The sequence below is a fragment of the Chrysemys picta genome, chromosome 19, assembly GCF_011386835.1.
Source record: "Chrysemys picta bellii isolate R12L10 chromosome 19, ASM1138683v2, whole genome shotgun sequence".
In the NCBI taxonomy this organism is placed as follows: domain Eukaryota; kingdom Metazoa; phylum Chordata; order Testudines; family Emydidae; genus Chrysemys; species Chrysemys picta.
In genome coordinates, this window is record NC_088809.1 from 23,997,595 (window position 1) to 24,011,317 (window position 13,723).

The 13,723-nt window shown below is 43.2% G+C and overlaps 1 protein-coding gene across 2 annotated transcripts in view; it reads right to left on the reverse strand.

Annotated features, from left to right (window-relative positions):
• Nucleotides 1-989: 989 nt before the first annotated feature.
• The window catches only part of HSF5 (heat shock transcription factor 5), a 71,779-nt gene continuing 59,045 nt past the window's right edge, over nt 990-13,723 (reverse strand). For both annotated transcript variants that reach the window (XM_065573550.1, XM_005278852.2), the window contains exon 6: nt 990-3,347. In XM_065573550.1, the coding sequence (XP_065429622.1) occupies nt 3,280-3,347 (68 nt within the window). In that variant the 3' untranslated portion in view covers nt 990-3,279. The remainder of the gene's footprint in view (nt 3,348-13,723) is intronic.

Sequence of the window (13,723 nt, forward strand, 5' to 3'; positions counted from 1 at the left end):
CCATAGGCAACAACCCCACCCCCTTGATGTCTGGTTCTCAATGCTCCTGAACTCCCTCTCCTGATCCACAGCTAAATTGCATTCAACACATCCCTTACTAACTTACTAACCGGTTAAGCTATCACATATAAATCAGGGTTATTGACTGGTCCTTCAAAACTGACATTAAAGCAAAGTCTGTGCCCCACATAGCAAAGATAAAAATAAATAATAAAATAAATTAAAATGCTAAGTCAGATCAATAAACAAATGAAGTAGGGAATTTATCAGTGTGATGGCAAGCTCTTTCCCAGCCTTCCCGTGACACTCTGAATGGCATCAAGCCAGTATCTGAAGCAACTCCCCTCAGTAGAATGTACTGATTTATTGCAGCCTTATGTCTTCGGCCCTGGGAAGGACTCTGTCCATTTCACGCACAGCTTTTCTTCAGCTCTTGCTAATTTAGATTCAGTAGCCCTTTTCTAGTTGCTACTGCAAGAACGTTTCAGGTCAGGCTGATGTCAGAGGTCTGGAATTCAACTGTTATTCTCCTCTGACATCACTGGGAGGTGAATAATACTATAGGTCAGACCTATAACCTCAAAGTTAGGTTGCAAGTGGAAGTTTGTAACTAGGCATGTGATGGATCTGTGTTGACGAGGAATCTCAAAGACATACAAAAAAACCCCAAGTATATGCCATACAGAAAATATGCTGTTCTATCCATCCAGCCTCTCATTAAGCTAGTTAGGAGAGAATCTCTGTAAAACATGGTGCTTATGAAAAAGGAATTGCACTCAAAAACATGACCGATTAATGACCCTTTGGGTACACATGGAGCCAAATTCATCCCTGGTGAACTCCACAGAAGTCAATGGAGTTACACAAGGGGGAGATCTGGTAGACTATACTTTTAAGAAGCCTATCAGTGTGGCAATGATTTTTTTTAATTTATAAAGGCATTATCAGGAACTATTGGTTAAAATATTTATTTTAAAATATCCGTATTTTAAAGTTTAACACACATATTGAGAATATAAATGCAACATCTATTTCACTTTAACAACTTTGGTTGCAGATTACTGCAACCATGATCTGTATGTGCTGCTGTAATTTTACATCTCAGTGAGACCACACTCCACACTGTTCCCATTAACAAGAAAATAGTAAAACAATGTGCCTGGTTGGAGCAGTCACACTTTATTATTTACTGACTGAAATACAACCATGCTAAAAGTGCCGAAATATCGAGATGTCCAGTCTGCCAGGTTACCTGAGACTTGTTTGTTTTGTGCAATATTATACGGATTTCTTTACACAGTGAGTGTCCTTTCTCTTCTGCCCTCTCACAATGTGCCTGGGAGTTAATTAAGGATAAGGAAAGCTACAGCTGATAATACTGTATGTAAAGTATGGCAGGAGATCCAGCTCCATGGCCTTTTTTAATGCAGAAAGGTAATAAATACTAGGATTTCGTAATTAATCATTAAAACAATAGAACCTTAAACCATGCCAAGACTCCTTGACTCACGTCTCCAAAAGAACATCACATCTTTTGGTGTAGACAGGACTGAGAAAGTTAAGACAGGAAGCTTCCTTACTTCATATGTAACAGCTCCAGTCTGGCAATGCAGAATTCCAGTGATCCCTATGACTTCATACTCACTTAGTAGTCAGGGCAGCTGAACTAGACAGGACTCTCCTCAAAACCTGTCATCATTCCCTTAATGGCAGAAACTGCTAGAGGGTAATGAGGCTCTCCCCTATTCCAACAGCATCCTCTGCATTAGTCCCAAGCCCGGGGTGCAACAAACCAAACTCAGATTTCAGTGTTCCTGCTGTATTGCTGAACTCCTTTTCCCTTTAACTATTTGAATGCACAAAGTCCATTTTTTTACTATTGGGTTTCCACATATTCTAATTTGACTGTAGGGCCTGAGAAGATGCAACCCCCTAAAACATTCAAGGCCTCTGAAAACGTACTGTATGCATATGACGAAAGATGTAAAATGGCAACTCTGAGGAAGGTCAGTATAGTAGTGCTCCTGCTAGTGTGCCATGACCCAAGAGCATCCCCTAGCTTCCAACTTTCTAGTCTGGGGCCTTGATAGGGATTTAAAAGGTCTGATCTTGGTTCATCCTACCATCCAGAGTTTTTCTGCGAGGTACTGAACATAGCTGTAAGCTGCAGAAAGGCCATAACTCGGTTTCTGACAAATAGCAGGCCTATTCGCTCTGTTTCTTCCTTGTCCATTTTCCCAATTATATTGGACTGAGTCTCACTGACTATAAAGATACATGAACAGGCAGGAAACAATTAGAGTTACATTTTTCAATGCTGCCTCATTCACATATATTATCCTAACACAACAAATATTGCACATGCATCCTTTATCCCTCTGTCAGTATTTCAACATTAATAAATATTAATACAAATACACAGCTGTTAAAAACCTTAACTCTACTGTCAATATAAATACAATTATATTAAACAAGTGTCTTGTGAAGACCTACTTAAAATAAGCAATACAGTAAACAAAGAGATGACTTACCATTATAGATATCACTAGAATCAAATGAAATTATTAAAACAGAAGAATGTTTCATTTATGTAAAAGATCCAGCGGCTGTTGTGTGTGGTGGATGCTCATTGGTCGGACACACTTGCTGATGAAACAGAGCACTGTGCTTGGAAGGAAGAGCATTTCCTGAGTAATCACTTAGAAAATTAGTTCCCTTTTCCCAGAGATGCTCTCCTGAAATCCCTGACTCACTCAGACCTGGAATCTTGTGACCTCCCAATGTTTTTGTTTCTCATACAATTCCCTTTAAAGGGCCGGCGTAACTCCAAGGAGATGCACTGTTAGCACAAAACTGGGGCTATGCTGACTATACTCCCCAACAAAGTGAAGTAGAGAGATCCCAAATACAACACGAGAAACAGCTTGCTCCCCAGTAAGAAAGTCTTGCAGAGGCTTTTAAGGTTTCCTGTTTACAGAGAGTCCAAGCTTTTTGTTTCTAAGCGATTTTAGGCAGGTAAACAATTATTGCATATTAAACACTCTGGCCGCTAGATGTTTTACAACCTGTCAAAGTAGAAAATGTAACAAAAGAGATGCAGTAAACAATGAAGTGACTAGTTCCCCATACAACTCACAACAAAAGCAAAAGGAAAGATTTTTTTTAAACAGTTGAAAAGTTCCAAAGTGCATATTGTGTGCAAATCACTGCCTCTGGGGTCTGATATGGAGAACCCAGTTGGCAGTTACTGCACATTTTCACATGCTTGTCACCCACTTCTCACTCTCTTAATTCTTCTTTTGGAAAGTGCTCCTGTTTGCAAGCTACATCCACCAGTAGATGGAGATCTAGGAGGAAAAAAAGGAGCAGTTATACAGTACACATGAGTGCTTCTCACCTAACTACATCTAAGGCAGGGTTCTCAAGTCTCTTCTCATCTACTTTCTGGGAGCTGGTATAAAATGTAGCCCACAGCCAGCCTAAACCTCAAGAGTTTGCTGGCTATTGTCTAGGAATGCCAAGTGCTCAGACTTTGGGCACCTGCACCTTTCTAAACAATTTTTATCTGACATATACCTATCTAGACAGAGGTGAAATATTTCACTGCTGATTGTTAGTTTATTTGTGCTGCTGCTTGCCAGAATATTAGCCCTTAGGCATCTGCTGTTTCCTGCTCTCTCCTACAATACAAATGAAGTGTCCACAACCATCCTGTACAGTTAGGAAAAACATAAGCAGTATTCAAAATCAACCATTTACTGTCCTCAAATGAAGATAACTTTGGAAAAACATGGACCAATGTTCCTCTCTGAAACTTACATTTCTTAAGCAGAGTGAAGATATTCTGGATGTATCCACAGCGCGAGATTAAGGCATAGGCTCTGTAAATGCCTAGGGCCCCAGCTCCTGGAGTCATGTGATTACATCAGAAATTCATCTTTCATTTTTTAAAGTGTTTCCTAGCCCTCAAAGTAGGAAAGAAAAACTTGAAACTATGATTCAAGTGTATTGATGCAGTGAAGTCAACAGACAAGACAGTTACTTACCTGTACTGTAATTGTTGTTCTTTAAGATGAGGGTGCAGAAATGTTTTCCACTCAGGTGTGCATGCGAAAGGGCATTAAAGTCAAAAACATCCTTAGCAGTATCTGTAGGGGTGGCACGCTTGCTCTGGTCCTGAGCTACTCCCCAGGCTATTTAAGGGCGGTGCCACGCTGACCCCCCCTCGGTTCCTCCACACCATACATCAAGAATGTAGACTCCAATGCTGAGGGGCCAGAGAGTGGGTTGTGGAATACCCATTGCCATGGATCCACAGGATCAGTGCAATGCCCTCAACTTTGGCACAGTCATTTGGAGGAACCCCTTTGATGTGCCCAACTTACAAGGGGTCCCAAGCTTCCTTCAGGGTAGGCCACGCAGCCTCACCACCTCCTGAGACTGAACCTCTGAGCTTTAGCACTCCTGCTTCACATGGTGAGCTCTGCTCAGCAAGTCCAACTCAGATAGATTCCTGGTAGAAACTTGTACTCTCTTCAGGAATTAATGCACCTCACCAGGCATTTACAGTGACACACAAGCAGTATTTTCCAAACAGTAGGGCTTATTAAGTCAACTGGAATACAGCATAGAAAACCCGTAGGTCAACACAGAGAAATAAAGGTTAAAGCGTTCTGGTTAGCCCAGAGTCCTAGCCAAGCTGTAGTAAAACTCAATTTTCAGATTCTGTCTGTCTTTCTCAGGAAATGTCTACATGTACAGCGCATCTGATGAAGACACTCTCCAGCATAGAGTGTCTTCACCAGATGCACTGCAGCTGTATCAGTACAGCTGCACCCACTTGAGTGCTGTACAGAGCACTGTGCACACAAGCGCTTATGTAAGTGTAATGTATGTCGCTCAGGAGGGTGGTTTATCCACAACCCCGAGCAACATAAATTATGCTAACACAGGCTGTAGATATAGCCTCAGTCTGACCTCCTTAATCAGTTCCCAGATGCCAACACTTTATCCTCCACTTCACAAATTCCAGTTTTGTCCTCGAGCTGGGGTCTTTCCTCAGCATCCCTGTTTAGAGGCAGGGAAATCCCTCTTTCTCTGGGTCATTGGTTGCTATGGATCAATGGCCTGGTGATTGGGTTTTCCCCTGTCTCCTCAGCCAGTCCTTTTTAATAACCCATTCAGGCTCAGAAAGCTAGATCACTGACATTCACACACACACATACACCCCTATGTCTCTTAGCCTGCCCTCAGAGCAAATGTGGTCCTTTTTCCCCCACTGGGGGAAAAAAAATTCCATGTAAAATATAAGGGAAACTGAGGCACACACAGAGGATTCATAAAAATATTACAGAAAATTCCCACTCTATCACACATAGCTGCTCCCACATCTCGAAGAACAATTGTTACAATACAATTGTAAGTAACCGTTTTTTCTTTTTCAAGTGGTTGCAGATGTATTCCACTGAAGTGGCTCACAAACAGTATCAGAAGGAGATGGGCTTGGAGTCTACTTAAGAAGTGCCTGCAACACTGTCTTCCCAAAATTCACATCTGATCTGGATGCAGTAGTAATAGCATAATGTTTGGTAAAAGTATGTATGGAAGACCAAGTAGCAGCCCTGCATATGTCCAATATTGTAATATCGCTGAGAAATGTGATTGATGCTGTTTCGGACCTCTTCAAATGAGTTCTTAACCTGTGCAGAGGTGAAATCCAAGCTATCACATAAGCCATTGTAATACAGGATGTTATCCACCAGGAAATCATCTGCACCGAGACCACTTGACCCTTCATACAATCCACAAAAAAACCAAAAAGATGAATGGAATGGCTTACTTCTTTCCAAGTAAAATGCTAAGCATTGTCTCACATCCAAGGAATGAAGACATTGTTCGTCAGCACTCGAACGAGGCTTGGGAAAAAATACAGGTAAGTGACTAGTCTAGTTAAGATGAAATTGTGATGCCACCTTACACAAAAACTCAGGATGAAGTCTCAAAGCAATCTTGTCCATGAAAAACTGGGTATATGGAGGATTTGCCATTAGGGCCTGCAGATCACTAACTTTTCTCACAGAAGTTATGGCCACAAGAAATGCTTTATTTTGGCATAGTAGAGACATAGAACAAGTTGCCAAGGGCTCCAATGGAGGTACCATGAGTAGGGTCCTTCCATATTAACAGCCGTGAAAAACGTATCACAGACTGTGAAATCTGGTCTTTTGTGTACTTTTACCCTATATTATACAGATTTCACAAGGGAGACCAGTGTTTCTTAATCTGGGGGTCCCAACCAAAAAGAGGGTTGTGGGGAGGGGTCAAGGTTACTGAAGGGGGGAGCGTGGTATTGCTACGTTTACTTCTGTGGTGCCTTCAGAGCTGGGCGAATGGAGAGCACCAGTTGCTGGCCAGCTGCCCAGCTCTGAAGGTAGTGATGTAGCCTGCAGCAGCGCAGAAGTGAAGGTGGCAATATCCTGCCATGACACCCTTATTTCTACACTGCTGCTGGCAATTGCGCTGCCTTTAGAACTGGGCTCCCAGCCAGCAGCCACAGAGCTTCCTGCACCTGGGGGAGGTTCCTGGAGGTGGATCTGACCCAGCCCGGCGTACAGTAGGAGCTTTCAGCCACTGTGCCCTGAGCCATGCCCCTCCCCGAGCCCACTGCCCCAGCACTCAGGGGTTAAAGAGGCCTTGGGCTAGCTGTGTGGGTGGGGGAGATGACCATGGAAACCCCCCCCTTCCTCCCCCACAACATCACCCACCTGTAAGGCCAGCCCTGTCCCCCCAAAAAAGTGAAGCCCCCTCCATACTATGCCACCCTCACTTCTGTGCTGCTGCTGGAGGCGGCGAGCTCTGAAGGCAGCTCCGCCACCAGCAACAGCGCAAAAGTAAGGGTGGCAATATCGCAAACTGCCCTCCCCATTACACCCTTTTGGGTTGGGACCCCCACGATTACAACACTATAAAATTTCAGATTTAAGTATCTGAAATCATGAAATTTATGATATTTAAAATCCTATGACTATGAACTTGACCAAAATCGACCATGAATTTGGTAGGGCTCTGGCCAATACAGAGTTACGGTCCCACTGAGAATCACTTCCTTCACTGGTGGAAAGAGACAAGTGAGCCCTTTCAGAAATCTAACTGCCAAAGAGTTCAAGAAGATTGATTTCCCCTTGAACTGGAGGATGTAAGACGAAAACTGAGTGACAAACCAGATGACTGGAGGTATAACAATGTTCTGAACACATGCCTGCATTGTTAAGTCCCCCAGATGAGGGACCAGATGGAAAAACGATTCCATTTTGCCACATAGGGAGTCCTAATAGAGGGCTTTCTACTGGTCAGCAGAACTTGTTAAACAGCTTCGGAACAGGGCTTCTCTTCCTTGTCTAACCACACAGCATCCATGCTTGGAAGTGTAGACTGTTCAGCGCAGGGTGTGAAATCTGACCATGGTATGAAATCAATTGATTGGGACAAGGAAGAGGAATGGATAGAAGAACAGAAAGACTGAGGAGATTGGAAAACCAACACTGTCTCAGCCAAACTGATGCAATGAGAATCAGTCTGACATGATCCATCCTTAGCCTGAGGATTACCTAAGGAATGAGCAGGACTGGGAGTAAAGTATACATCTGAGCTGATCCCCAACTCAGATGAAATGCATCTGTCATGGAATCCAGACTGAGATTCATTTGAGAGCAAAACTGATGGCACTTTTTGTTGTCCTTCGTTGCAAACAGGTTAACAGCAGGAATACACCATTCTCCGAATATGCACCTCAGCACACTGGTCTTCAGAGATCACTCCTGATTCTGAGAGAAATTCCTGCTGAGATGATCAGCCACGTGATTCTGGGCACTTGGAAAATGAACGGCTGTGAGAATGAAGTTCTCTTCAGTGCAGAATTGGCAGAACTTTACTGCCTCCTGACAAAGCTGATAGGAGTGGTCTCCCCTGTTTGTTCACATAATACACTGCTGTGGTGTTGTCAGTGAGTATGTGAACCACTATGCCCCGGTCTGTGCTCAACATTCCTTGTGTGCATTGTAAACAGCCCGAAGCTCTAGAATGCTTATATGAAGAGATGCTTCCTGCTCCAACCACAAACCTTGTAACTTCAATTCCCTCAAATGTGTTCCCCAACTTATTGTGGAAACATCTGTGACTATGGTCCTGCCTGGAAGAGGTTCAGCAAAGGGAACACCCTAGCATACATTGCTCTGAATTGTCTAGCACTGGAGGGAGTCCAGAATTGCTGGAGGCACTCGGACCGGCTCGTCGAATACCTGACAGACCAACCAACAAGGCTTGAAGAGGGTGAAGGTACAATCTTGCATGCTGGAGCCTGTAACTGCATGTGGCCATATGACCTAATAACGTCAAGAACACTTGAATTATAATAGAAGGATGAGAGTGGAGAGCCAGACATAGATGGTGAATTGTCTGGAATTGCTCATTCGGTAGGAATGTCCTTGAACTCATAGAATCTAGTAGAATGAATGAAGATTGCACCAAGAATCATGGCAGATTAACACCAATATAGAAGGGGAAAAGTAATTGAAGCCCCAACTATTGTGGACCAAACGATCTGGTTGGAAGGAATGCAAATAAACCTAAATGCACAATAACTGGAATGTGTGCCATATGCCTTACCTCTATTACAAGTGTGGCGACAACAATGGGACTATATGAAATAAAAGAGATATAGGGGAATATATTGTAGGTGGCATTGGTGCTGGAGCTGGAGTTTTAAAATCATTTGATATTGAGATGTTACAAGGGAAAATGGCAGCCTTGGGTAAGATTTTGGGGGTTATACAGACACATGTAACACAAAATGTTGGTGAATTATCGGAGCAAGGAATAAGAAGTGTGGAGCTCCAATTGAAACAAGCCCAAGCCTTGGAAACGTCTCTAAATGTAAATCTGTTTGGTGTGTCTGAAATTAACAATAAAACTGTACTAGCAATATGATGTGTAGAGATGCAAACTTATGGGATACAATATATAGAGAGAATGGTAAATCTGTTAAGTAATGGGCAATGGCCTTTTGAATCGAATCAATGAATTGCAGGATGGAAGAAATATATGGAGTTTAATTGGAATCAAGCCACTCTGAGGGGAGAGTGGAAAGGCAGAATGCTGTTACACAACACAGGGAAGCAGAGAAAAGCACCAATGGCCTGGGTGTTGCCAAAAATTATTAATGGAGAATTATGGCAAATAGAAATAAGTGGGACCCACCTGGTTCAAGAAGAAGGGGGTTATAAATTAGTAGAATTAACAAAACATTGTGAGGAGTGGGAGAGAAATAAATGGGTGTGTCCACAGCTAACTTGGTCCCTAGAGGGATGTCATCTGAACCATTCAAGCGGACACTGTACCATGCAAAATTTAGCCTCTAATGGCACAAGAGTGTTTGATTTAGGCAACGGGTGTATTTGTGTGGCAACCACTGAAAAACATGTATTTTGGAGAAATATGAGGAAAAAAAGGCCAAATGAGTCATGTAAATGTAATGTAACAGATGTCATTATTGATGGAATTATTTATCGAGGTCCTCTATTTTTAAAAAAGGAAATTGTTTGGATACCAAAAGATGCGGACTGGTCCTTTGATTTGGGGATACGCTGGGAACAATGGGAAAATTTGATTGATGAAAGTGAAAAAAAATCAGGCAATATGCAAAAGATGTATCTAAATCTGCTCAGCTGGGAAAAATAAACATTCTTGTCCACACTGGTCAAATATTAAAATTGGGGAAAGAAGGAGAACAATTGCCAGTCCATCATTGGTATGATGTTTTTAAAGGATGGTCTCCCAGTGCTACAGCTCTTCTAAATTGAATGCTACATCCTCTTGTCATATTATTTGCATTGATGAGTTTGTTAACTTTTATTATGCTATGTCTATACTGCCGAATAAGAAAGCGACAAGAAGTTCTGGAGCAAATAATATATAAAATTGAATTGCTTGCAAAATTATAAAGTGATACAATAATTAATGGTATTAATCATGTATCAAAGGGAGGAAATGTTGGGATATGTACATATATATCCATGTAATATGTTATAGGCCATGGAGGCCTAGTGTGGATGACATGAACTAGTGTGTTTTGACATGAGTACATACGTTGCATGTTGGCAACTGAAGCAAAAAGCTTAAGGTTGAAAGCGGTCAAGGACTATTGTACAAAATAACTGTTATGTCCTGGGAAATATATGGAGAATCAGCAGATAAGGAAACACCACCAGCTGGACTGCTATAAAAAAAAAATGTATAAAAATTGGAGGAAATAGCACGCCTCGGATCCTGGCAGCCTGCCTGGAACTGAGTTTTGGGTGAAAGGCCCAAACAACAGAGACAAAAAACTAATGATGTCATGAAGTAGATTATAAATGGAGGCTTCCCACATTTGCAATTTGGAATCTATCAACAAACAGAGCCCTGTTTGGCTATAGATGTGGTCTTTCTGCCGGCTTCCCACATCTTGTGATCTGATCTGGTTGAACCTAGACTGGCCATCAGGACTTCATTCTGATCTGCGGACTCTGGTGTAATATATTTGGGGTAAGAATGTGGATTGAATGAGGTTTATTTTGTAAGCAATAAAGAGTACTTAGAGTATTATATACCAACACTGTATCCGGTATCTGCCTCCCCATCCCATAAGGAGGCCCCTATTGTGGGTCTAACAGCTTCTTCTGCTATGCCTTCAGCACCATCTGGCTTGGCTGCAGAATCAGAGAACCACAGGGTTAGAAGGGACATTGAGGGTCATCTAGTCTAACCCCCTGCCAAGATGCAGGATTTGTTGAGTCTCAAAGACTTTAAGGTCAGAAGAGACCATCATGATCATCCGAACAACCTCACCCACCACTCCTATAATAAACCCCTAGTCTCTGGACTAGTTACTAAGGTCCTCAAATCATGATTTAAAGACTTCAAGTTACAGAGAAGCCACCATTTACACTAGTTCAAACGTGCAAGTGACCCATACCCCATGCTGCAGAGGAAGGCCAAAAAAACCCAGGGTCTCTGCCAATCTGATCTGGAGGAAAAACTATCCAAGACAGATGGCTCTCCAGCATCTTTTGGAAAACTTCCATTGAAGGAGCTTCTACAAGTTTGTTCCATCGTCCTACTGTTCTTACAGTTAGGAAGTTATTCCTGAGATTTAATCTAAATCTGCTATGCTGTAGTTAGAATCCATTGCCTCTTGTCCTGCCCTCTGTGGCAAGAGAGAATTTTTCTCCATCTTTTTTATGGCAGCCTTTCAAGTATTTGAAGATCGCTATCATATTCCCCCACTCCTTTAATCTCCTCTTTTCCAAACTAAACATACCCAGTTCCTTTAGCCTTTGTTTATATGGCTTGCATTCCATTCCTTTGATTATCTTTGTTGCTTGCCTCTGGATCCTTTCCAGTTTCTCTACAGCCTTTCTATACGTTGGTGAACAAAACTGGACACAGTACTCCAGCTGAGGCCTAACCAGCACAAAGTAGAGCGGTACTATCACTTCCCGTGACTTGCATGCTATGACTCCCTAAAAGTCTCAGTCAATGGCACATTATTGAGGGAAGTGATGAAAACTATGTGGGTTCAAGTCAAATGTTTAGGAGGATCTCTGTTAGCACATAGCAGGTATGTATACAGTCCAAAACCCACTTAGCCACTGTGAAGGCATTGGTTGTCCTGTTATCTATTCCACAAATACAGCTAATAGTCTTGGTGAGGCTCTAAGTGATGTAGTCCAGTCCATGTAAACGGACACTGCTCTAAGCATACCTAGTGTTTGGAGTTTTACTTTGGCTATGGAAGAAAGGGGTTTGGGGGGAAAAAAAACAGGAGGATGAATAGACTGGCTAATGTGAAAGTCTGAAACAACCCTGAGAAGGAACTCTATGTGGGTATATCTACCCTGCAATTATACACCCGTGGCTGACTCAGGCTTGTGGGGCTCGGGCTAAGGGGCTGTTTAATTGTGGTGTAGACCTTTGGGCGTGGGCTGCAGCCTTAACTCTGGGACCCTCCAACCTCCCATGGTCCTAGAGCCCAGGAGTCAGCCTGAGCCCAAATGTCTACAACGCAATTAAACAGCCCGCTAGCCTGAGCCCTGAGAGCTCACGTCAGCTCGCATGGGCCAGCCGCAGGTTTTTAACTGCAGAGTAGACATACCCAGAGAGGCCAGAGAGTGACCTTGACCTTGTGAAAGATAATATAAGGGGGGAACCAACGGAGGGAGGGGGAGTCTATCTTTGTGGAGACATAACAGAGGCTATGTCTACACGACAATGTAAGCCCATACTTAAGCTTGGGCTCAAGCCTAACCCCCCTTGCATCTACACTGCTATTGCGCTAACCCAGGGTTCAGACCCAGGGTCCCAGGGCCTGAGCACAAGTCAAGCTGGAACCAATGGTTCAAGCCCTACTGCTTTGCAGTGTAGATGCAGCCCCACTTAAAACATGTCCTGGGAGTCCGCCAGAAGTATCCTACAATTCCATGGGACAAGTTCCTTAGTTCTCTCTATCCCAACAATCTCTAATCAACTGTATTGAAAAGAGAAGCCATCCCTCCTTCGCATATGGCAGCAGCTCAAGTCAGTGTTAACCTGTTGTTTTCTGATCCCTGAGCTGCAAGCGCACTATTCGGAGAGCCTCCTGGATTTGCAATGGAGACTGATCAGAGCAAGCCCTTTTTAAAGCCTGCTGCTTCCTGGTCATGGGAACACAGCCAAATTTTGGTGAATCTCTGGTGCGAGGCCAGTACAACTGAAGGCTTTGGCAAACACATCAGGAATGACTATACATACCAGCAGATAGCTAAAAAGCTGGCAGCTTTGCAAATTTTCTGGAAAAGTGATCAATGAAGGGAGCATACTAAGAGGCTGAAGAACAAGCAACAGAAGACCAGGGGAAAGAACTACACCTCAGGCAACGACATGCCCATTTTATCAGGTGTTTAACCAGGAGCTGGGCATTGTGCTCAGCACAGAGCCAACTGTCCTTCATGACAACCTGATCAGCCAGGATGGTGCCCTGCTGCCCCCTGGATCCAGCATGGAGACTGATGGGAGCCAGCAGCAGCCCCTGAATGAGGTGCATGAAATGACTCTATTTATGAAACCAGTCCCAGAGCAGGCTGTGGATCAGGATAAACAGCAAATTTAGGTCCCTACTTGGAAGAGCTGTTTGAGCCCCTTCCCCTCCGTCTTCCCCCTCCCCTCGCAGGAGGAACAGTCTGCTGCTGAGCCTGAAGCAAACCCAGTGGAGTCAGAAGTCGCCCCAGAGCCTGGTAAGTTTATGACTCCAATTTACAGTTTATTATTACAGTAATAGGAGGGATTTCTGCTCTAAGAAGCAACGCTAAAGTTATGATAAGCCCTGGCTACTAGCATGTGTCTGCTAATGGTGGATTGTATCAGAGCACCTTGATGTCCCCCCCGCCCCCCCAAACCACATCTCCTGACCACACGGAATTCAAAATGGCAACTGGAAATTTCAAACATTCATAACAGCTGTAAAAGGTCTTTTCACTGTGAAGTCACAGATGTTTGCTAGTCACTCATGTTTTCCTTTCAATAGTAAGGACTTGAAATGTGCCGTTCTGTAACCATTCTTGTTTGGTCTATAGAGCTGCCTGGAAATGGTGAATTCAGTGTGTATGTTTGGGGAACGGTCTTCTATTTCCAAATCTAGTCCATTTCAGTT